Below are 24,907 nucleotides of genomic sequence, written 5' to 3'. Positions count from 1 at the left end.
AAAGATAAAAATCGCATTACTTTATTATAATTAGCATATTTCCAAACAGGGTCACCACACCACTCATTTCAAACATCCACACACCTCCTTTCTGTGACACAGCCATGATGATCAAGCAAAGCTTTTCCTCGTCAACTCTTGAAGACTGTAACCTTTAAAGCTACAGTAAACATGGCTTAGTGAGGGTTTTTTTTGCCAAACTCATGCAGACACTAGGATTGGTCCCTTGGGCAAACAAATACATATTTAAAACGAAACGACTTTCAGGCCACAGGTTATAATCAAACAAGGGAATAAGAAGCAGAACAAAGATTCGATAAACCCTTCAGAGACAAATTGAACATAACTGATGTAGTGAGGAAAATGACCCTAACACTTTAGATTGAGGCAGGTAAAGTATTCGTGTTTAACTGGCAGTGGTATTTGTTTTTAATCAAATGGCTATGAGCCTTAAGCGAATAAACCCTGTAACATTTACATGTAATAACTTAACAAATTTCACACAGTCCTGATGGGGGCGTGGATATTTGGATTTAAAGCAGTGCAGAATCTTTTCCCTTCACTGTGGGGCGCGCACACACACACACACACACACACACACACACACACACACACACACACACACACACACACACACACACACACACACACACACACACACACACACACACACACACACACACACCTCCATGCTTTAATGTACCTGCATGGGCATGGGAATGTGTGCGTGTATTTTAATTTTTTTTTACTGACAAGTGTATCTGCCTGTTCAGATCCCACGACGACAATTCAGCCACAACAAAATGAAAGCAACAACAGTGAATCAGTCCTGAGATTTCCTTTTTCCTCCTCGTGTACAAAACGGTGTGAGAAAGCCAAAAAAGAACAGCGGTGGCCCGGCTTTTGTAAGTGCTGCTGTGCAATATTGTCAGCTCCACGTCGGGTGTCCTGTCCCGGAGCGACGCGGCCGTCATCTCGGGGAGGCGGGGGGGCTGGAGAAGAGGGCGGAGCTTCGCGGCGACTGGAGGGCGAGCGGGTGCGAGGTGGGGGATATCCTGCGGGGGCTGCTCAGGTCCCCGTTGTGCAGCTTCCACAGCAGCTCCTCGTTCTCCATGGACAGACGCTTGTTCACCTTGGACTCCTTGTGCAGGGACTCCTGCAGCACCACCTGCTCCGTGGAGAGTTGTCTGCAGGGAGGGGGCACACTTCTTTACTCGGGAGCAGGTGATCAAATCTATGCGGGGAGGTCTCTTTACCTTAAAATGTTATAACAGGTGGCTCGAACGTCGTTAAAAGTCCACCGAATCATTTTTTGAGCAAAACGGCGACTACGCTGGTGGGATGCAACTTTTAGTTCTCTACTCTACCAGGATGAACCCAGCGAGATGGAGAGCCGGAATTGTTTTCGATCCCTATCGTTCAGCAATGAACGTTACGCCAGCATTTCGGTTTTACCTCGAGAGGGCGGAGTGTCTGTCCATTCGGGCTTTTAGGTCTTCGTTCTCCTGCTGGACCTTCTTGAGGCTTTCGTCCAACTTCACGTTTTTGTCCGTCTGAGAACAGAAACAAGCCACGAAAACACTCAACTAAAATCTCAGCAGTTTAGCTCCAGGTCCCCTCCCCAAATGTTGAGATTATTTTCGTTCTGCCTCCGGTCTCACCAGTGTGTCCATCTGGATGATCTTATTCTCTTGCTGGTGGAGCTGTTTGTTCTTAATATCCAGCACCACTTTCAGGCTCTCCAGCTCCTGCTCCAGGTACAGCGTGTGCGAGTCCTTCTGGACGGACAAATCGACATCGCTGAGTTCTTCAGAGACCGTTAAAGCTTCCAAAGCCATCAACTCTTGGTTTTCCCGTACCTTGTAAATGCCACGAAGCTATAAATCTCAACGGAGAGCGCCGTAATTCAATTACAAAAAAAGAACAATAATAATAAATACGTCTTACAGAGACTAAGGAATTAAACCCTGATTTATATACATAAGACACTGCACCAAACAAATGTACTAAACACAAATAAAGAATTCACTGATGTGTACTGTATCAAATCTGATTAAAAAAATATTTCCAGGCAGCAGTAAGACAAACCCTAATCCAGCCGGGCAGCGGGCTGCTGCTGTGGTGTACTCATAGCAGGAGTGGCAGGCTAATGGGAGCTGGTTCCGTTAATCACTCTAGTGAGCGTGGGCAGAATGCCGAAGAAAGAGCAGCCACTTTAAACGGATTACCAGTGGCAGTTGAACTTGACCACAGCACTCACTGGAAATTAATTTCTGCCTCTCGGGCGAAGTGCAGTTTGGCTGTACGGTGAAGTTAAGGACACCCAAATAAACTCAAAATACCTACTTTATAAGCAAAATAAAGAAGGTAAACATTTCTCTTATGATATGAATAATAAATAAATAGCAAAGGAGTTTTGTTGTCGACACAACATATTAAACATTAAATTAGATATTCATTTTCATAATCAATATAATGTGTGTAATATGAATGCCACTGACAATAATCAATGATGACGCAATGTTATCACTGGTAGCAGAGCCCTGTAATTAAATAATCGCGCTGATAGCAGCTCCACTACAGGATGGGTCATGCACTGCGTGAGCACCTGACTCCTCTCGGCGATCAACCTCCTCCTGTCTTCCTCCGCCTTCACTTTCTCAATGAGAGCGTTGTTCTCTGTGGTCAGATCCTCTATTTTCCCCTGTGGATAGAACATTGGAAACACAGCATGCCAACCTTGATAGACTTTAGAAGGAGAATATATAATAATTTAATTTTCTGGCAACAAATCAAGTTACGGCGACGCTGCCGGGACAAGGGGTTGCCTTTTTGACCACAGCTGGAGAAAAATAAAAGCGCTGACTCACAGATAGTGCGGACTCTGCGTCTCTCAGTGCTTTTTCCAAAGTCTGAAGCTCCTCGCTGTGGCCTTTCCTGAGCTCTGAGGATCACAAAATCAAAGCATGACGTGAAATAAAAAAACCAAAAAACATTAGGCTGTAGAGCTCAAAAACATTATCTTAACCTGCAACCATGCAATTTGTATGTCAATTTTCATAGAAGGACATAGAGCTAGCAACAATGTCAAAAGACAGACTACCTGAAATAAAATCCCATTTCAAATGATATATTTGGTCATTACATTTCAGCATCTCCAAATAAATATTTTGCTTCAAGTCTCAATGTCCACCCTCACCTTCCAGAGAATCCTCATTTTGCTGTTTCACACGCTGCAGTTGCTCCGAGTGGCTCGATTCTAGTTCCAACTTCACTGCTTCGTGATTCGATTTCAGCTCACACATCTGAAACACAAGACAGGGATTACTTAATATAACGTGCGACAGCGGCCAAGCGCCAGGAGATCAATGATGCGCAAAATGAATAGTTTACTTTCCGAGAGCATGACGGGATTCAGAGAAGGCTCAGAATCAAGACGAGGCAAATCCCACCGTGTCAGCATAGTGACGAAATGGGCACTCAGGGTTACATCTGGTTTCTGAGCTTTTACTGGTAGCAACTTGTCCCAAAACTATTTTGACAAAACACTTTGCTCTGTATGACAGCAGAAGTCCTTGCATGCATAATAAGACTGCAGTGATGGGGATTAAACACGCATATGCCATTGGTACTGCAAACCCAGAGATGAGCAGATATTATTTCATGTGAACGATTCATATTTAGGAGGGAATTATACGACAATGGTCAAACAAAAACAAAACACAGGTTTAACTTTTTTTTTTTTTGGGGGGGGGGGGTAGGGGGGGGGGGGACAGGGGTTTCATTTGAAATACTGATTAAAATCTCTCATATAGCAGAATCGCAGTCGACCTGCTGCTCCATGAGGGCCTTGAAGCGGTTGGCCTCCTCCTGGTAGGTGAGGTGGGCCTTGTCCCACTCGGACTGGTAGAAGCTCTGCAGGCGCTGCTCCAGGGCAGCAAGCTCATCCTGGTGCCGATCCTGCAGCTTCTGCAGTGCCTCCTCCAGAGCCACGCGCAGATCGTCCCTCTCCTTCTCCAGACGCTCTCCCGAGTGGACGGAACACACTGCAATCAAAAAAAATTAATCACCACAGTAAATCTCTAAACAAGTGACCAAGGATGTTGTTATAGGATCAATGACTTTTTGTCAATAATTATGTAATGTCATTGTATTTTTTGTATGGCAACTACAGTCAAAGTAAAATGTAAATTCATGACATGCAGATAAGATTCAAGATTCAAGAGGTTTATTTGTCACATACATACGTTCATACATATATGCACTGAAATGTCTTTGCAACGCACCATAGATTATGCACAATAGTTACTAAACCGAAGATGATAAGGGGTGTCAAATGAAATAGCTGGCGCTAAAGTTTTATCAAGGGAAGATTGTTGGTTTTGATATGCATAAGGACACAGTCATGTCACAGCTGTTCCGTTTTATAAGAGATCCGTTATAATCACTGCACGACATGTGTCTTCATGTAAACCTCTGTGTGCCACATGCAGCGAAAATTCCAGTACATGTCCAGCAGCTGGCATCGCAGGACATGGTGGATTTCTCCACAAGCTGGCACAAGCCTGGTGATGACATAAGGGTGGCAGCTGAACAGAACAACAGGATCCATGCTGTCACTACATGTAACAGGCTTTTTCAGACACCATCCTTGAATGTGAAATAGTTAACTATTCAGAATGGACCAACAGTATGCCTGGCATACTGAATCCAGCTGTTTGCATGACACTACATTAAACACGGCAGACGCAAAATCCCTTTTGCTAGCATATGTGTATACGTCACAATAAACAGTGCTGGTGGTAAGTTTAGATAAGTTTCATTTAGGAGGATTTAAATGTATAATTAATTCTACAATGAGTTCAAATATATAATTATCATAATTATATAATTAGCCCCTTGCGGCTGCCTGCGCGAGCACCTTGTCAATTATGCGCATTTTTGTATTTTTAAAGCTTATAGAGCTTATTGTGCGTAATCACCAGGTGTCATGACATTTAACTGCATATATGTATGACTGTATGTATATGTATGTGACAAATATTCTCTTGAACACTGACCTTTATCATTGCTGCCATTATCTGAAGCGGGGGGAGTGATAAACAAGCTCACAATCAGCCCTAAAAGTAGGTTCGCCATCTCTTGATTACACAGAGGGGCTTTATGTCAGGCTAAAGGGGCACGTATATATTACTGTAAATTCTCCATTCATGCTTGGTCCAATAATAATTTTACATTGCAGAGCACAGCAATGAGTTGTGGGGTTAAAATGAGTCTCATTGAATGAGTTTCTCAGGCATTAGCAAAATCTTTATTTTATTTTTTACAGTTATAGTAGTTCCACTCCATTTTTATGCATATTAAAGAGGCTGTTTTTCGGGTGAGTTCCCAAGATAACAGACCTGTGGAATACTGAAACGAATTACAGTTTTCCGTGTCTCCATGGAACGCCGCATCACGTACTGCTTGCTCTCGTCTCGACCTGATACAAACTTAGAGCGCTTTCTTAACTTTTGATTGGGTGGGAAAGACGCACGTTTGTTCGATGATTGGGTGGCCAAGACGCAAGTTTGGGTGGGCTGAGCGCACCCCTGCCCGTAGCCACCGCCGGCCGTGTTGTAGTTTGACTCGGCTTCACATAAGGGTTTTACAGATGCACCAAGATCAAAGCAGGAGCCAAAGTACCGGCAGCAAAATCCAGCGCAGAGGCCGGGCCAACAGAAGGACAATCCATCAAGCACAGGAATGCTTAGCTCCACAAATGGAGCCCAGCATTCCTCAAACATGTGCAACAGGGATCTTATGATAGGGGAAAAATATAATGTACCGTTCAATCTGCACCTTATTCAAAGTTAGTCCAAAATCCCGGGACATTGTGGATTTTGGATGTGCAATAAATCCAGATACTACAGATGCTGTAGCTGAATCCGTTTTACCAATGTCAACAGTGGTTGCAAATGACACATCTGGCTTTGGCCCAAACAGCTAATGCCGTGCAAGACAATAACAAGTTGCTGCGGGTGGAGTGACTTCATTGGTGGAGTAAGCTCCCACTAGCTTGGAAGAGCACTGACTGGTAAGGCAATAAAATGCGACTGGTTAAAAAAAAAAAAAAAAAAAGCACCCAAGAGAAGGTTCTTGTGCGGTTAGGGTTACTAACCCTAAACAAGCATCACAAGTGCACATCCAAAATGAATAGCAGTCTTAAAAAAACTCTCCTGGATTTGAAAAATGTGTGAAAGCGCAGATATTGCTGAGCCTAGTAGTAAAGAGCAGTCATGTGTAAGTCCCGAGGCTGTGGCATTTCTGGCCGCATGCAGCAGAGAAGGGGTGGAGCCACCAATTGCTGCCAAGACACAAGAAAAGCTGGGAAGTGTGCGTGTTCTTTTCAGCCTGGTTTTATTTGAGGGGCAAATAAAAAGGTGTGCCGTTGTCTTCAAGCTCCCCCAAGGCCTCAGGTGGTTTGACATTCCATCACTGAGCGCTCTCCGGGGTCGGAGGTCAACCAGCTACTCCCAAGGTAATGGGCTGACAACAGCCCACTTTGAGGGACCAATAAAACACAAACAAAAAACACACCCGTCTAGTGCCATTAGATAAACAAGGGGAGGGGGAAGTACAGCACATCTAATTCAAAAAGAAATAGCACCCCTAAAAGCAGCTCAAATAAATGCAAGATACATTGAGATATTCCTTTATTGCCTTTTTAAAATGTTTTGTCCAAAATATTATATGGATCATTTAGAATGAATCTCTCGCCCCCTGATATGTAAAAAACGCTTCGACTTCAACTTAGACTGGTGATGAATGGAGTGCGCTGGCAGGAAAAAGAAAATTCCAAATACGATCCATGGTAACAAAAAAAACAAAACTCTGCACTCTACGGCCCAAATTAAGGATGCCCTTGAAAATAAGTCATCACGATTAGCAGTCCAAATGGTGAGGTGGCTTTTTGAGGTTTTAAGCTAACAATGAGCCAAAAGGGTCACCTCTGGGCAAGATAAACACAGTGGCGCTAGAAGCACACTTGCATACAAGTAGTGTGTGCCGTGGCGATAACCACTGTCAACAAAGCAGGGAGAGTGAGGAGATGCGACTCACCCAGCTCTCCTTGCAGGTGGGCCAGCTCCTGGGACAGCTCACTACGCTGCTTCGTCGCTGCATCACGCTGCGGGAGGAAACGCAAACAATTAGTCGTGCACATGACCAGGGAGGTGTTTTCGTTGTGAAAACAAAACTCTCTGTAATAAACTTAAATGTACTGACTAACAACGCATAATCCTGTACAAATAGTGCAGACGGCACAACATTACAATGCATTGCCTTTAAGGGAGAAAGGTTATTTGGGAGCGTGTGGTGAATTCACTCAGTGTGGAACTGAATTTCTAAAATGCAGTAAATTATTTCAGACAATTTATAGAGAGAAAAGCTCAAGATGGATACAGCAGAGATATAATGGTTATGTTTTCAGTCTCATAACCTGGAATGTCCTCAAACTCTACCTTACATTTTCTGTCCATTCAAACCCCCCCCCCCCCCCCCGGCTCAGTTTTGGGATTTTACAGGTGCCAGCTCAGTCGTTCACTGCAACAAACTGACGCATACACAACCCAGCAAACGGTTTCTCGGTATCAGTCGTAACTCCAGCGCACAATAACAATACAGTATTACTATCAACCTGCAGAAGACACGATAGGCTGTAGAATTACAGTCACAAAGCCGAGCTGGGTCACAGAGCAGAAAAACAAAACAACTTCATCAAACATAGTAACACAGTCAAGAAAACACTCAATGCTGCTCTGCTTCTAGGTCCGCACCTCTGCCTCATCACAAGCATAACAAAAGAAGACAGTTACCCTCTCTGCGGTGCATGGAGCACCAAGGCACACTCTGCTGCCAGTGCAGCCCATGGTCCAGGTCCAGCCTCAGCCCTGGACTCTGTTGCCCCGAGTCTCCCCCCACCTCCCCCTCCCGCCCCCCCTTCCCCGGACTACGCAGACCCGCTAGGCGAGAACACGCAGCAGCCCAGGTGGACGCACCACCTCCACACACCTCCTCCAAGACTGCTCCGAATACATCTGAGGCAGCGCTGAAAAAGCTGCCTCATTGGCTGTGGTGAGTGAGAGTGCTGAGCCGTGTTTCCTGCAATAAAGGGGCGGAGTGCAGTTTGCTTTGGGACGGCTTCCCTGCCGCTGAGCTGAGGTCACTTTAAGATGCACACTGAAGGAGGAGGAAGCAGCAGCAGCAGCCGATGGTCGCGAAGCGGAGCAAGCAGATAAATTGTACAGGGCTGTCTGACGTTAGGCTAATGGGGAAGGACTCGCAGTGTCCAGTGACCTTCCCAGGGGATGAAATAGAGTGTGGGCTCATTGCTACCATCCCCCCCTCTCACTCCCCTCGTCCACAAAATCATTCCATCCCATTCCTCTGTAGTGTAATCTTACATTGTGCTGCCCCAACACATGCTTTCTGTGTAGAAGCTCTCCATTATAGAAGTGATTTCACGCTACGCCGAGTCAGATTTTCCATTTCTCGTGAGCGGGACGCCATTACCTTGAACGAAATTATTTTCATCTTGATTTTTATATATTTTTTTAATTTCGTTTAAATGTCTGGGATCGTATAGGCCATCAATAAAGACAGACCAGATCCTGACAACCAACTGACATCAGAATGAAAGCATACCAAATGTTTGCTGAAAGATTATAATGCATATTGCTTTAATAATCCATCCTCCAGTCAGTTAGAAAAACTAAATAATCCTATGGAATAACAAAACTCATGCAGAGTATAGTTCTCCTGAGAGTACACATCAAGATGACATAATGGCCATCGCTGGCAGATTACGATCAATAGCCTATAGTCGATCCAGCTTGGATTCCAATTCTCTAGAAAGATAAAGGCACAGTTATTATTCTAGGATTACATCCAGCTCATTTACAATGTCAAATGACTCCTCTAACCACCAGAGTGAACACGGTACTTAAGTGTCAAGTGTTGGCAGGCTTTATCCGAGCAGGTGATAGGAAGCAGCACAGCCTCAGATCCGTGTTTGGCTGCGGTTCATCTCCATATCCAGTCAGCAGCTGGGACATTCTCACACGACGATGACAAGGGCCTATTCTGGGTCCTGCGAGTCGCTACCGGATTCCAGTGCCGTGTACTACCCAGCCACACTCACGAACCTTAAATGACGATGTAACGGATCGTAAAAAGATTTTGTATTCATCATTTTTTATTTATTTTATTTTTTTAAATGTTACTTCTAGTTAGTGTACTGAGTTTGTAGTGTCGGTTACTGTTAAATGTGCCCGACAGAAGGGGCTGGAAGAGCGGCTGCTATCAACATCACAGAGAGGAGGAAACCTCTTCCGTTTTGTATTTGATGAGGCCGTCACTTTCATAACCCTCTCGCCCAAACAGAGGGAAGTGTGTAGATCATCATGGACCCAATCACTCTAAATTAGGGCGTTATTTGGACTTTGAAACATTATTTCATTACTGGTGTGTGCGACCATGTTGAGCTGTGTAGCCATCCATCAACTGTCTCCAAATTCCTCCCTAAAAATCAGTTAGCACTTGCTTTCTAACGTTTGCGTCAGTGGAATGTGCCATCGAGTTAAGACAGGCTGTTCTTCCGAGGGGATTGGTAATGCCAAACGACAACCACGGTATGAATATTTTACAAATGACAATTTGTTTCAATTGATTCAGAAGCTGTGCAGTCTGTGAAATGAACACATGTCGTTTAAAAGGTCCCGTATTATACTCCTTTTCAACAAGTTAATATAGGCCTCCGAGGTCCCCAAAACAAAAATGGCTTAAGTTCTTTTTGCTGAACTTACCAGTCTGATTACGCATTCCAACATGCCTCTATTCCGTCCTGTTCTCGACGGGCTGATTTTGCGTGTGTTGCTTTATATGCACATGAGCTGCTGCTCCCCACGCATCACTCCCGAACCGTTTGTGGCTCACCTCGCTAGGCACAGGGCTTCATCTTTTGTTTCATTCAATTAGGAAACGGAGGAAAATAAATACACCTTCTACAATAACAGCAGCGCAATAACAGCAGCGCAGCCTCCCCTAAGCGTTACCGCCCACCTCTATTTAAATTTTTTAGAAAGGTTAAAAATACGGGAGATTTACGGGAAAATATTTAAAACGGGAGGACGGCGGGAGAGAAGGGTAACATATGGGAGAACCCAGTGAAAAGCGAGAGCGCTGACAGGTTATGCCTCAGCTGGTGCTAAACGGCCAACAACAGAGCGGTTCCCATGCTTAGCTCTTAGCTTCGACATAATGTTAGTGGGTCCGATGCAAGGTATTTCTCAAGCCGTAGGTGGAGGTACTCAGATGGGGGTTCCAATTCTAATGAGCCCCCACTTGACGTAGGAGGGGAAGGCAAACCTGAAGGGCTTGTTGAATCACGTGTTTTCTGAAATAGGGAGCTTAAAAAAAACTGCCTTGTCCTATTCCACAGTTTGTGTGTTAGTGGGCCCATCAGAGACCCAAATGTATGTGCCCAAGCACTGAAAAAGTGATTTTTTTTTTTTTTTCATAATATGTCCTCTTTAATGTATGTTGCTCTCAGGAAAGAGTTAAATATAGAACCTATGCAATGGAACCAACAGATCAACTATGTGTACTTATCCATTTACGCATCTGTGCCAACTCATACATGTATGAATACAGTATATCAAATGGCATCTACATTGTGTCTGGTGTGTGTCAGGAGCTTAAATGGCAGGGCTGTCAGATAAGGTCCAGGCGAGGCCATTCCAAACCCATATAAAAAAAAAAGGAAAGTTCACAACAGCGTATTGGGAACAGGCCAAGCAGATATGCCTGCAACCTTCCTGTAATGGATTTGGGAAACAATCTTTACTTCCCCAAGACATTGTGTCACTTTGATACAGGGACTACACCTTTTAAAATCAATGAGAAAATTACACAAAGAATGTACAAGCAATAATATATATAACAAATAATATACCTTTCAATTAGTTACGGTCTTTCATCTTATGTTGGAATTACATCACACTGGCCAAAGGAGAATGTAATTTCTCAATGTATGTTTAACCTGAACAAATACACAGATCAACCACAACATCAAAACCACCACTAATAACCACTAATATTGTGGAGCTCCCCCTTGTGCCGCCAAAACAGCTCTGACCCGTGGAGGCATGGACTCCACAAGACTTCTGAAAGTGTCCTGTGGTATCTGGCACCAAGACGTTAGCAGCAGATCCTTTAAATCCTGTAAGTTGTGAGGTGGGGCCCCCATGGATCAAGCTTGTTGTTCCACACATCCCACAGATGCTCCATCGGATCCTAACCCCGACCATCCCCATGATGTAGAAGAAAACTTGATTCATCAGACCAAGGCCAACTTCTTACATTGCTCCATGGTCCAATTCTGATGCTCACGTGCCCATTGTAGGGGCTTTCAGCAGTGTACAGGGGTCAGCATGGGCACTCTGACCGTCTGCAGCTACGCAGCAAGCTGTGATGCACTGTGTGTTCTGACACCTTTCTATCATAGCAGCATTAACTTTTTCAGCAATTTGTGCTACAGTAGCTTTTCTGTGGGATTGCACCAGACGGACTAGACTTCACTCCCCATGCGCATCAATGAGCCCATGGGCGTCCATGACCCTGACGCCGGTTCACCAGTTGTCTTTCCTTGAACCACTTTTGGTAGGTACTAACCACTGCACTGCTGTTTAGGAGATGCATTGACCCAGTCGTCTAGCCATCACAAAGTGGCTCAGATCCTTACGCTTGCCCATTTCTCCTGCTTCCAGCACATCAACTTGAAGAACTGACTGTTCACTTGCTGCCTAATATATCCCACCCCTTTACAACTATCATTGTAAATAGATGAGCAATGTTATTCACTTCACCGGTCAGTGGTTTTAATGTTGTGGCTGATCAGTCACATTATTGATTAATTATTGTTTGTTCCAGTCCATATAGACAAGAGCAGGTTAGATGACCTGGTGGAAACGTCACTTCAATTTATATTCTAGACAAATGCAAAATGAATAGTGGAAAATTACAAATTAACTTCATACTGTAGCACAGGCTTACCGCCATTTAAGATTAAAGAATGTCATTGCTGTCATTTTGACCGATAACATGGAATGGGTGTTGCTGATAGGATAAGCCTGTTTGCAATGCAGAGCGGGAACATTAATCCCTGATGGCATTCAGTTCCTGGAAGCCAATCACATGGTACGGCCATACGAAAACTGACCCCAAAACAGTTTTGAAATCGATATATAGCTGCAAGCTCAACTTGAGAGATCACGTCATCTCTTTGGAGAAATTTGCACTACAGTTATTCTACAACAAATATAAGCAGGTAAAACAGATGTTCAAATATTCAATGTTTAGATGTATTCGGCTGAGGGGAGGATTTATAGGCGTTTTAGGTCATTGAACCTCAAGGTGTAAATCTCAAGTAGGGACCATGATCATGGATTTGTTGTACAGCATGGAATTATTAGTCTATTGGTGGCTTTAGGCTAAATATACTACAACTATATGTATACAAGTGCATTTGAGTTTTTAAACTTGAATTCTAAAATGAGTTTTTATGAGTTTTGAAGTCAACTTGGATTCTTAATTGATCCAGCTCTTAAGTATATCTGAGTAGCTTGTTTGTAAAAGACAACCTACAACGTGAGCATGTGTGCACATGGTTTAATTTGTCCAATTGTTCCCCAGTGTCATTGCTGTGAAGATTTAATTTTCTTTCCCCAGTTGAATCAGGGATCATAATCAAGTCCTACCTCGGCCACTATCTGCTGCAGGACAACTGCGAAAGCTTCCACCTTGCAGTTACTGGCAGCTAGGAGTTCCCTGAGTTTCTGGACAACGCGGTCTTTCTTCTCGCACTGGGCACGGTAATCTCCGCTGATTTCCGGGGGCACCAGATCTGGGGTTCCATGGCTCCGGGTCGGTCGCTGCTGGTGAGGTGGCGGCGGCGGCTGGTGCTGGCGCGTCGAGTCCACGCTGGGTTTGCTGTCCACTGCAAAGGAACAAGTGTTCAATGTTGCAACCACATTCAGCATCATCATTCCCCCTGGTTAGCAAAGCCAGGGCAGCAGTACCAGGAAAGCATGTGCCAGTCTGAGAGACAGACAGAGAAGCTCCATTGTGAATCAAATTTCACCGGGCAAAATTGAGGATACACAGAGCCATTAGAGCAACTCTGCCTGTAGCCCAGAGACAAAACTAAAAATGAACCCCATAAATTAGGTTACCTCTGTGTATCCTGATTTACTGTGGTCACTGAGGACTGCTTATTTTATTAAGGTCGTGCCACAGTGGTTTTGATTTACATCAGGTTTATAAATACATCCCCCAGATAACCACATCAATCCCGCTAATGAAGAGGGATCTGATACTTGACACACCAAAGCGACAGTCTCGTTACAACAGAGAGCTGTGCAGGGAAGGAAAAGCACACGTTTAGTAGGGCTTATTGGCATTGGGGCGCCGGTGGATGAAATGTTGGGTGGTGTCAGCGTAGTGGATATTACATAATATAACATGGGAGGGTTAAGCATAACATGGCGAAGAATACAAGATTTAATGGGGGAAATATAGCACAAGTAGCAGTTGGAAGTACATATACACACACCAGACACATATGACAGATACATGGAGACATACAGTATATATTTATAGATCTAGATTACGCAGACAAATTAGATATATACAGTAGAGTGCACTTAATATCCATGTCCTCTTTCAAAAATGCCTTATGTGCAATGAGGACCCTTGAATTATATCATTGTGCAAAAAAACCCCCCGTAAATTATTGCAAAAGACAAGAAATTATGGACAAGAGAGTATACATTAAGTATGGAAGTTAATATTTGCTCTGCTGTCATTGAATATCAATACCTTAGTTAATTTCATAACCTAACAAACAATTACTGAAACGGCTGAGATGTGTGCAGCAGAAAAAAAACAAACAAAGAAAAAAAAAGACATTCAGTATTAAATTACACAGGGTAATTTTAGTTCAAACAAAAAGGGAATGCAGCAGCGCTCCCTGGGGCAGTGAGATGTGCGTGACCCAGCAGTTGCAGAGCAGACGGCTCTGAAGACAGTGGCCTGGCAGGAGAGCACAATGCTCCAGAGAATAACAACATTCCACACCGAGCCGGCAACAGAGGTAACAGTGTGGGAGCACACTAATGGCCGACCGGCTCAGAGACTTTAAAGAGTCCAAGCGGTAAAACAAAGATGCTCATTGGCAGATCTATCAGAGTAATCCTTGACTGGTGAAAGATTATGGTTTATAAGATTACGGGTGGCCGCCTCATTCAAACTACAAGGTTAAAACTCTGGATCCGGCTGTGAAGTCACCCCAAGGCTGATTATTATGAAAACCAAGTTGAACAGTTGGCTTTGGAGATGCACAGCCAGCCACAGCCCTTTAAATAAACAGATGCATTTGCTGCAAGTGAAAGTGAACAGCAGTAACACAAAGTATACCACAACGTTGTAGGACAACATTGGATTATAAATAAATAAATAAATAAATAAATAAAGATCTATATTCAAATGCCATAATTAGATAACGTTGCGCTGTACATTAGGCCTAAACTAAGCTAATGGGAATGATTTTAAGACTATTTAATTTAGCTTAAAAAGCTAAATATTAAATTCTTATTTAGAAAACCTAATGTTTAGTCTTGTTCACCATTTTAACAGAACTGGTTAAAAATAAAGCAGATTTTCCCCCCACCCCAGGGTTTCTCTGTAGCAGGACTCCATCTGCTGGACAAACACAGGAATAGTTTCACTACCAGAGCCAGGAGCAGGAGAACTGTAAACATGTATATAAAATAAGGCAATGGTTGATTAAAAACTGATAGACAGTGGAGCTGGCAAATAATGGCTGTTTTTTTGGTTGCCAAGGTAAAAACAATAAACCTAATACAGAAAACAATAGAGCACTATTGAAATACATTTGACCTTTCTCTGCAATCCAAGACATTTCTTCAAAACACAAGAAAGTGCATGTTATGGATGAAAATATGAATAAGCATGACATTGTGCAAACATTGTTTTTGCATGAAAGTTAAATTATTGATGTTTTCACCTGGCTGAATAATTTAAAATTGTCCAAAGAGAAAATCCTGCTTGTGGTACGGTCCTCCTTCCCCTTTGCAGAGTTCTCTCGTCACCATCAGTTGCTCAGGTGCAGTCACACAGTGACGAGAAGGCAAATGAGGACGCACAGCATGTGTAGAGAAATGTCCCATTTGAGTTGATGTTCTTCCATGTTATTTTATTCATGCCTTTTATCTGACTTTGCGTTTAATCTCGATCTTGTTTACTGGATGGCGCTGTGGACACATCTATTTATAAATGTATCTGACCTTTGTCATTGAGTTGGTTTCTTTTACTGTTAGACACCGGCACATTGGACTCTACTGGCTGGTTAAAGGGTGTGCATGCGGATAAAAAAATCGAAACACTCCGGGCAACAACCTACCGTACCAAGTACCAACACAAATACGTTTCTTATTCAAAGAACATTTACCAATAAATAAATGAGTAATTTAGAGAGCGACTATGTTCTTCTGTCAAGGTACTCCAAGGAGACATCACTTATTAGCACAAAGCATGATGGGTAATGAGGGGCGTCACAATCAGACGCTTGTTAGAGCACTGGGATTAGTTACACTTAGCTGAGTGGAATTCTCAGCTGAACAAAGCACACTGACATTTTATCTGTGTGGCAATTGTGTGTACAATTAAAATAACTGCAATATAACAAGTACAATAACAGATGTGAAGTCATGCAGCGATGATGATTGCGGTGTGTACCAAAGGATTGCAATAAAATCATTTCATAAAAAATCTTAACTTTTCATCAAAAAATAAAAACAAATTCAGATTAATATTATAAAGGACACTATATTTTGACTGTGCACTTAAAAAAAAAAAATTGTGTATATGTGTCGTATATTGTGTTTTTACCCAAGAAAATTGTTAACGAAAGTATGTATATTATAGATGTTATTATATAAACTTACTATGTTGAAAATAGTTTAAATTTCATAATCAGTTGAATGCCATATTTGGCCATTTCAAAAATGGGACCGCCTTCAAAATGGAAAGCCATTCCCACCATGAGATTCAACACGATTCCCACGGCTCAACTTAGCAACTACAGATCAAAATAACCTACATCCCAGGGTGAACACAACACAAGAGCACTTTGGAAAGTCTATTAGTGCTCAGAAAAAAATATATATATTTTAACAGAGACACCAAGACAAGTTAAATAATGTAACTTATTACGTGAAATGTGAAACTAATATTACATTTTATTTGTTATTTTTTTAAAGTCAGTGCTTCTAAATCTTCCAGATAAATATTTTAACAGATCACAAATAGTGCGGAGCATGATTTGGGAAGTGTCCTGCACGGTGCAGAGCGCTGGGTGTCCGAGATGGGTAAAGTGAAAGATGAACCCCTCCTGCTTTGCAGACTAGTAAACAGCCGTTCTAAAAATAGATTTGACAAACAGCTAACAGGACAGCTCTGCGTGAGGCAAACGCCAGCGTGCATTTCATGACGCCTAAAGCAGAGGCACACAAATAAAGCAGGATGATCAGCACAAGCATTCCTGTGGATTAAACAACGGACCTGTATGGAACACCACCGTGGTCCTTCTGCATCCTGAAAGCAGCTGGAGGCTTCGGAGTAAACCTTTGGCGGTCAAACGCACGTGGATGTTGGACAAGGAGAGCTTTGGAGACCATAACATCTCTCAAAAAAGGGTGAATAACACCGACGCTATCAGCCAACGACAAATTCCAAATTCCAAGTGAAGTAGACGTCAGGTGAACGTAGGACCAAGGCAGGGATAAGAGAGGAAAAAACAAAAAAACAACAAAAAAAAAAACAACCAAGCGATAAAGACTTCTTCCGTTCAAAATAGCAGCTTGACCGACAGCCCTTGGTCGATCCCTCTGGCCCTTGACAGATGTGAAAGGGTGGCAGAAGGATACCCTAACCCTCTTAGTAAAGATAATGTGAAGCTCTGACAGCGAAAGCCAAACAGCATCTTCCAGCCTGGCGATGGCGGTGCTGTACAACAGCCCGGGTGCTCGGAGGAGAGGAGGGGGGTGGCGGGGGGGGTGGGGGCGAGACCAGGAGGAGTGAACGGCTTGCGCTGGAGCCAATGGGAATTTAATGTAGTCTCCTAAACTGGATTTTATTTGTTTCACCATCACCAGCAGAGGGGTGGAGAAAGAGCGGGTGGTGATAGAATGCTTATAGCAGAGCTGAATGATGAACAGTGACAGTACTGTACACCAACACAGCCCTCTGTCAACCACTCTCCCAACTAGCACAACCGAAAAACAGTGAGCTTAATAGCTCAGGGCTCTTATTTGCAAGTTTATTCTTAATGTTGGTTCATTTTTTAATTGTTCATTTTGGTTCATTGTATATTGCCAAATTTCTTATTTGGTATATTTTTATTGTTTGTATTCTTTAATTTTTAGGTTTATTGCATGTTGCCAATTTTTGTATTTTGTTTTATGACTTTACTGCCTACTGTTTCTTATGCCAGCTACTGTTACACCACAGTTTCACTCTAGAGATGAATAATAATATATAATAAAATTATATTTTAATTATAACAATTATATCTATGTTTTGGTCCTCTGCTCCTTACTTATGGTCGGCCATGCTTGTAATGTAGTTGGATATTAGAAACAAAAGGAACTGTATGTGTAGCATTTTTTTTTTTTTTATAAAACAAAGGATACTCTATTATTAAGGACCCCTTGTTTAGGATCTAAACATCCTACTTTGATTATAATAGTTTCCAGGTTCACTTTTAACACACACAAAAAAAAACAACAAAAAAAAACAAAAAAACTTGTCAATACCAGAGAAAGGCAGTTCTTATGTCCCAACTAGACCACTTCTGAGGCAGATCACAGAGAGAAAAACAGCAGATTGAAAACATCAGCGAATGAAGGTTTACCATTAAATTAAATCTCATTAAATATTTAGTCCAATTATGTTGCAATTATGTTTACAGGAAACAAATGTGAAAGAAGCGGAAGACTGCAGATGAGCATCTGCTCGCCATCATGCGACCCAGAATTTGGGGGCTGCGGTTTTAATCACCCATGTGCCGGCAGGATTCAGAAACCACACAAGATTTAGTCCAGCATCGTAGTTCCGTATGCCACTGAAAAGTCTGAGAGAGGTACTTTCTCAATAGCGCTCTTGAGCCAAAAGAATGGATATTCATTCCAAAACAGGAAAAATTCAAGGGAATACCATGGAGAAAAAATGATTTCTCCAGACTTACCAGGTAAACCAGAGCTTAGTCGAGCAGTTCTGTAAACGGCCGTTCTTTTCAGAGGATTGACCGTGACCCTTGAAGACGCTTGGTTACTGGAGGGAGAGCTCTTGCACGCCGTGGCCAAAGCTGTCAAGGACATAATATCCAAAGGAGACAAGGAGTGTGAATTGATGTGGCCCATGACGCTGCAGGTACTGTACATCAGCAGACCCCACAGCATTTGAGGACTGATGTGACTGTTCAACTGCAGCAGGGGTCGCAGCCAGATACAAATCTCAAAAAAGCTTTGATCAAACAAACAAACAAACAGGATGGAGGAAGAGTTCAAGCCAGATTAAAACAAAAAATTCAATCAAGGATAAGACAATGGACCCATTTCAGGGGTGTGACAGCAGGGTAAACACAAGTGCCACTAACAACATTAATGTCTTTCCAATTTAAGTGTGTCAGAGCAACAGCATCGACGATGTATGACACTGGTTTTGTCAGTGAAGATGGTGGAGTCTTCCAAAACTATGTTTACCCAGATGTCTGATGCAGATGCAAACAAAGGTTAACATTCAAATCAATAACATTAATACAGACCCCCCCACCCACCAGGGCTGCTTCCTCATCAAGTATGGAGATAACACACTTTGAACAAAAGTAGTTCCCAACGTGCTTACGTAGAGCACATAATGGAGAGGCTAAGTGATATACTGTATAGTTTGATTTCAATTTGGAAAAACAATATATTTTCAGGAAAAAAAAAAAAAAACAAGTTAAATCATCTTACGTGATCCCGATTCCCGCCCGGGTGCAGCAAGGAGTCGAGCTTTCATTACAAGTGTTTTGACTGAACTGGGTCTCTGTAGAACTCCACTGGAATCTGTTGAACAGACACCTCCGGTTAAACACGAACAATTATCATGCACAATGTGAGCTACCATTAATTCCTTAAAATTACGTTAAAATTCTTCGAATAAATGGCCTGTTTATAAAAGATTGCTGTAATCATTAAAACGCACCTTAAAACCTGTATTTGGACAACGGTCTCTTACTATGAATGTGGAAAGATTTATATAGGTTTTTATCACAAGCGTACATACGAGCAACTAATAAACTGAAGATCAAAAGAGTTATTTAGGTAAAGTAAGGTTTCGCTTTTCCCTACCAAATGAATATTTACAACATGTCAATATCAAAATGTTAAAATATTAGACCATTTTACACATTATAAAAAGGGCTCATGAATCATACCATTTGGACACAACATGTATTATAATTGTATATGAAACTACAATGAAAACCATGAAGGACTTGATCATGGCCCTTGATTCAAAACTCCACTGTCACTTACTTCTCCAAAGACGTTTTCCCTCTCTGCCGTTAAAAACGGCTAACAAAGGGATGACAAAAAAGCGATAAGATCCAACGAGCAGGCATGTCAAGAGTGTGAGATCACAGTTCGAGCTTGCATTGCCTTGTAAAATCAACAAAGAATTGGTTGAAATGTTTGGAGGGAATTCCGTCCAAGTGCAGCTTCGGGGTCCTGGATAACCGGCCATTGGAAGGTTTGAGATGAGTAAGAGCAAACTTGTAAAAGAGCATGCTCCCTACAGCCTCCTAGGTAGACATCAGCTGTGTATAATCTGGTCTATATCCCCCAGGCAAAGCTTTCAGTGAACTAGAGTGGAAGAGAACCAGTCTGCAAGACAGTGTGTGGGGGACCCCAGTCTGGGAAACACAGGACCTCCCAGTCAAGCCTAGAGACGCTGAGAGAGGCTTATTGTCTAATGCTGCTCCTTGAAAACCCCAATACAAAGTTCTCATTATAACCACAGCCCAGAAAAGATTCAATGAGAGGTTTTTAAAACAACTTTTCGTCACTGTTGGGTCGTTTTGCCTCTTTAAACAAAGCAGTCATTTAAAATTAAATAGGTTAATAATACCAATGTGTTGATGCCAACATGGACATAAACGAAGAATTTGGTTATATATCAGGCAAAAAAAACGTAATAATGAAATAAAATAAATTGGGATGAAATCAAGGTGACAGGGCCTGTAGTCAAACTGAAAATAGTGTCAGGTTATAAATGTTTCTAATTAAAATGTCATTTTGAAAAATGATCTGAAAATTTCACAATGCACCGAGGACGCCAAATCCCTGTATTGGCCTGAGCCATCTCAAATCCAAGGAGGAGCTTTATCCCGCAGGGCTTAAGGCCCAAACGCCGCCCAGCGCCCAATGTGGGTCACCTTGACCACCCCCACGTGGCCAGATGCGGGGGGGGGGGCACTGTGAGAGCACTGCACTGCAATGACAGCTGGGTGAAAGCGCCTTCATACCTCGACATGAAAATTTAAAAAAAAACAAGCTCTAAAATCCCACCTTGTGCACTGCCTGTGCCTCTCGTCTGCTCATTGCGAATGCCGGCTTTGAGTGGGATGCTCCTGGCGGTGACCGGCGGCTTGCGTGGTTGGAAACCAGCAGAGGCAGAGGAAGGAGCGATGGAGGAGGGGCGACTGGGGGTGTGTGGGATCCGGAAGCCATTCACTGGGGGCTTTGCACTGCTTGTGGTTGAGGGAGCACCCATTGCAGGTTTTTCTGTTGGCTGCACCCCTGAATGAGCTGAGAAACAATGGCGAGAGAACACACAAACACACACACACACACACACACACACACACACACACACACACACACACACACACACACACACACACACACACACACACACACACACACACACACACACACACACACACACACAGTTTGTTTGTCAGAACCCTAGAAATACAATCGTCCCAGAAAATCCAAAACAGACTTAGCCTGGAATAACAGAGTATATAATATATCTAATTATTAAAAAGCATTGATGGAAGAAGGTCCCAAAGTAAGAACAGGAAGTTATATGTTTAAAAAAAAATTTAAAAAAAAAATAAATAAAAAGTTTGCAGCTTCTCTAGTAAACCATACAAAACCTACCCAAGTTGTTGACCACAGCGAACGTAAGAAAAAAATAAAAGTATTCCTGTGCTATAAAAAAAAAAACTTGGATTTTACGACCTGGAGTTTAGAACAGGACTTTAACCACAGTACTATGGCTCTTTCTTAGGGCACACTTTTCTAACATTATATTCAGTATATTTCAGCACTAGTGGCACTCACTTCCTTCCCCTGCTTTTTCCACCAGCACAGCTGGCTTCCAATCATTGGAAGAGTCTTACTTCCTTCTCGAGGCCCCTTTGCCTCATATTGAAAATAGGTATGGCAGAGGGAGGAGGACATTCATATATCCTGGACAAGACAGCAAAGGTGGCACCGTCTCCCCCGTTATTTTTGTGGACCACAAAACAGGCTGCGCTCATCAAAGCAAGGAAGGAACAGAGGAGACGCTCTAGGCCCCCCCCGATGGGGAAAGTGCCACACTGCACCCAAATAAAAAGCCCATTTTATTTTGAGTAAAGAGAGACTGCGACATTTGAACCTGATGCTTTGAGCCCAAAATGGTATCAATCCAAATCAAATGCCTCCGAGCTCTGACTACAACCCAAAATGTTCCAATCGCCTCAATTCCTAGGCAAAGCTAAACAGACAGCTCATTACAGTACCACACTGTCTATCTACACTCAGTGTACACTTTATTAGGTAAACCATGTAATCCATTACACCAGCTCTGCCATGAATTCTACTTTTATGAAATTTATAATGTTCATTTTTTGTTGACAGAGTCGGAAGTGTGTAAATTCAATTATATGTTTGACTGAGGTCATAGTTAAATGTGGTGGTGTACTGAATTCCATTATATTGAGAGGACTTTCTCCCTATTGAAATAGATGAGGTGGACAGAATATTATAAACACCTCTAGATATAATGCAGCTCAGTACATCACCACCAACTAGGACCTCAATGCTAAAACAATACAGTATCATTGAATTAACATGACAGCGTAAAAAAAAAACAAAAAACTGAACATTAACAGCAACATAAAGCAAAATGTATGGCTGAGCTGGCGTATTGAGTAGATTAGATTGTACACGTGTACCTAATAAAGTGCACGCTGAGCGTATATAAGAGAGGAAATGGCTTGAAGCGACTTTTGAGTATTCACTTTGACCTACAGCAAAGATTCATTGAAACTACCGAACATGATTTGGTACTTGCACTGAGAAATAGAAGATGAATAGGACGCACACATAAACACACAAACATCAATCGATAAAGAGGATCCCTACCTGCAGTGGTCCTCGGCTTGATTTGGGGTGAATTAGCGGGTCTGGAGGAGCCCAGTCCATCCCTTGCTGCGCTTCCCGGCCTCAGTCTACTCAGAGGGGCCGGTCTTTGGCTGGGGCTGGCAGCTGGAGGCCGGGCGGCTGGAGTACCTCTAGATTGCCTCGAGAAAGGAAATACCCCATGTCTGCTCTTGCTCTCATCACATGTGGAACGTGCTGCTCCTGCCCCTGTGAACTCTGCCTGCAAGAACAGCACTTTGTCAATCCTGGCAATCCAAGCCAAGCGACAGGTATAGATAGCTTAGATGAACATGGCAACTCGATGGGAAGGTCCCTGCTTACAGAAACAAATTTAAACAGTACTGCACTATATTCCATTTCAGTGGTAAAAGAAACTCAACTAAATGTGAGTTTCAATTTTAACAAATTTTTAATGATTGATGTCTTAACAAAACCTCCCACTACTTAGAAAAAATAAAAATAAACGACCCTATGGCCATACCAATTCCTGTCTTAATCTAGAAGACACAGTGATTGCCGTTCTCCTCGGTCGTGATGACAACTTACCACGAGGCTGATCTTCTTAACCTCTCTGCTGGAAGTTTCAGGCGTTACCTTCTTGACATCAGCCTGGTTGAACTGCCTGTCCCGGACAGTGGAGTTTAGGTTACCGAGTTTAGACTGGGCCGGGTGGATGTATGCTTTGGGGGTGCTGAAGCTAGTTGAGGAGCTGGGGTTACTTATTTTCTCCCTGGGATGTCTATTTGATGATGATGACGAGCTGTCAGAGAAGCAGCGCGACCGCCTCTTGAGGAAAGAATGTGGGTTTGGATGGGAAGCAGAGCCTGAACTGACCCCATTTCTGTTTGACTCTTCCTGCTTCTTTTGAGATTGTTTGGGATCAGCGTGGCCTTTTTGGGGGGGCGTTACTATTGAGGTCTTGTTGCCAGGGCCGAGTGTTGCGGTGGCAGCCACTACTTGGCTAGGCACTGTTTGCTCTGATTTGGGGCTGGCCTGAGCACAGAGTGCTGATAAACCATGTTTGGTCCCAGCAGAAATTGAGTCACGCAGTGATGCTCTACTGGCTCCCTCTCCATCCTCACTAGTACTCAGAGGATCAGGCACAGACCGTGTAGTAGAGAGGTCAGGTTCGTCAGTCTGAATAAATGTTTTCCCCAAGTCATTAGCGCCAATATTAGCTTCATGCGGAGACTCAATAACTGCATTTGTGGCAGTAGAGTTGGCTGCACTTGTATTCACCGCTTTAGCATGTGCCATTTTAATGGGTGCCCTTCTGTTTTCTTGACACAGTCTGCCTTGTGTATTAACTTTTGAGGACTTGCGCTGTGTAGTCTTTGCAGATGCACTGCCCGACATTGCCAACGGATGCGTACATTTTGTCATGACTTTGGATTTTACAACACTATAGTCTGGCTTTGGAAACTGTCTTATTTCTGTTTTAGTGACTTTGCTTGATGAAGGCAACAATCTAGCAATGGACCGCTGTGTTGGAGGAATTAGTTGACCTTTAGCAGGGCAGACTATTGGACTATCAATAACTGAAAATGATTCCGAAATCAAGGGGACGCTAAAGATGCTGTTCTCCTTGTGCTGTATTGGAGTGGAGGTCTGAACATTACTGCCAGAATCTTGCTCTTTTGACGTGGGAGTCACAAAATCACTACGCTGCCCTTGGTTAAATGTTCCATTTAAATGTGGGCACGTGTCTGTATTAGCACTGGTCTCCCTGGAAGTCTGAGCCCTTCCAGCAGAATCAGAAAGAGATGAATCACACAAAAAAGTCCTCAGATGACCTGCTTCTGTCTCACTTGGCAGAGATACATGACAGTCGTATGTTGCGTTTTCTTTTTCATTAGTGAAGAGCTCGTCATATGGCTGGATGAATGTCATACCAAAGCATGTGGGACTTGTGTTTTCTACTTCCACAACCCCTGTGGATCTCTTCTCTGGGAGACCCTCACAGACATCTGGCAGAGTGGGCAACAATTGGCTGGCCTCTGTCACCAAGAGCGCTGAGCCCAGGACCGGGGATTCCTCCAGAGAAGAAAATAAGGGAATAGTCTCGTCCTCCAGACAGAAGCTGTTCCTCCTCATCACCATCCCCCCAGAGCTAAGGGAGCAGCAGTCATGTTCACTAGAACTGCAAGAGGTCTCACTTGAATCCGGTGGGCTGTCCCCCTCAGTGGACCCATGATTTGTCACTGCAGCCTTTGAGTCCTTGTTTGCACTCTGGTTCTTTAATGGTACTCCTAACTCCGGGGTGCTCATGGCAAGGCTTATGTTTCCATTCCAGATATTCACACTGTCGTTGG

At 43.1% G+C, this 24,907-nt stretch overlaps 2 protein-coding genes across 3 annotated transcripts; both read right to left on the bottom strand.

Annotated features, from left to right (window-relative positions):
* Positions 1-19,216, bottom strand: LOC307235855 (microtubule-associated tumor suppressor 1 homolog A-like). 2 transcript variants are annotated; one of them, XM_080008112.1, is made up of 11 exons: positions 19,134-19,216; positions 18,365-18,484; positions 12,798-13,036; positions 7,102-7,168; positions 3,832-4,046; positions 3,200-3,305; positions 2,871-2,944; positions 2,609-2,704; positions 1,662-1,778; positions 1,456-1,553; positions 1-1,187 (listed from the first exon to the last, which is right to left on the bottom strand). In XM_080008112.1, the coding sequence occupies exons 1-11, from the start codon at positions 19,177-19,179 to the stop codon at positions 971-973; spliced, it is 1,395 nt and encodes a 464-aa protein (XP_079864238.1). In that variant the 5' UTR covers positions 19,180-19,216; the 3' UTR covers positions 1-970. The 2 variants fall into 2 exon arrangements, with proteins under 2 accessions (XP_079864238.1, XP_079864239.1); XM_080008113.1 differs by lacking the exons at positions 18,365-18,484; positions 19,134-19,216 and adding an exon at positions 16,681-17,039.
* A 1,341-nt stretch (positions 19,217-20,557) lies between these two features.
* LOC307235948 (uncharacterized protein) lies at positions 20,558-24,228 on the bottom strand (the record flags this gene model as incomplete). The annotated part of the gene is made up of 4 exons (XM_080008207.1): positions 23,142-24,228; positions 22,578-22,815; positions 20,730-20,969; positions 20,558-20,664 (listed from the first exon to the last, which is right to left on the bottom strand). Exons 1-4 carry the CDS (start codon positions 23,976-23,978, stop codon positions 20,558-20,560), a joined length of 1,422 nt encoding a protein of 473 aa, XP_079864333.1. The 5' UTR covers positions 23,979-24,228.
* Positions 24,229-24,907: the final 679 nt, after the last annotated feature.

Source organism: Zeus faber (assembly GCF_960531495.2).
Source record: "Zeus faber genome assembly, chromosome: 10".
Taxonomy (NCBI): domain Eukaryota; kingdom Metazoa; phylum Chordata; class Actinopteri; order Zeiformes; family Zeidae; genus Zeus; species Zeus faber.
Note: the sequence above shows the minus strand (reverse complement) of the source record. Positions and strands in the feature narration are given on the sequence as shown.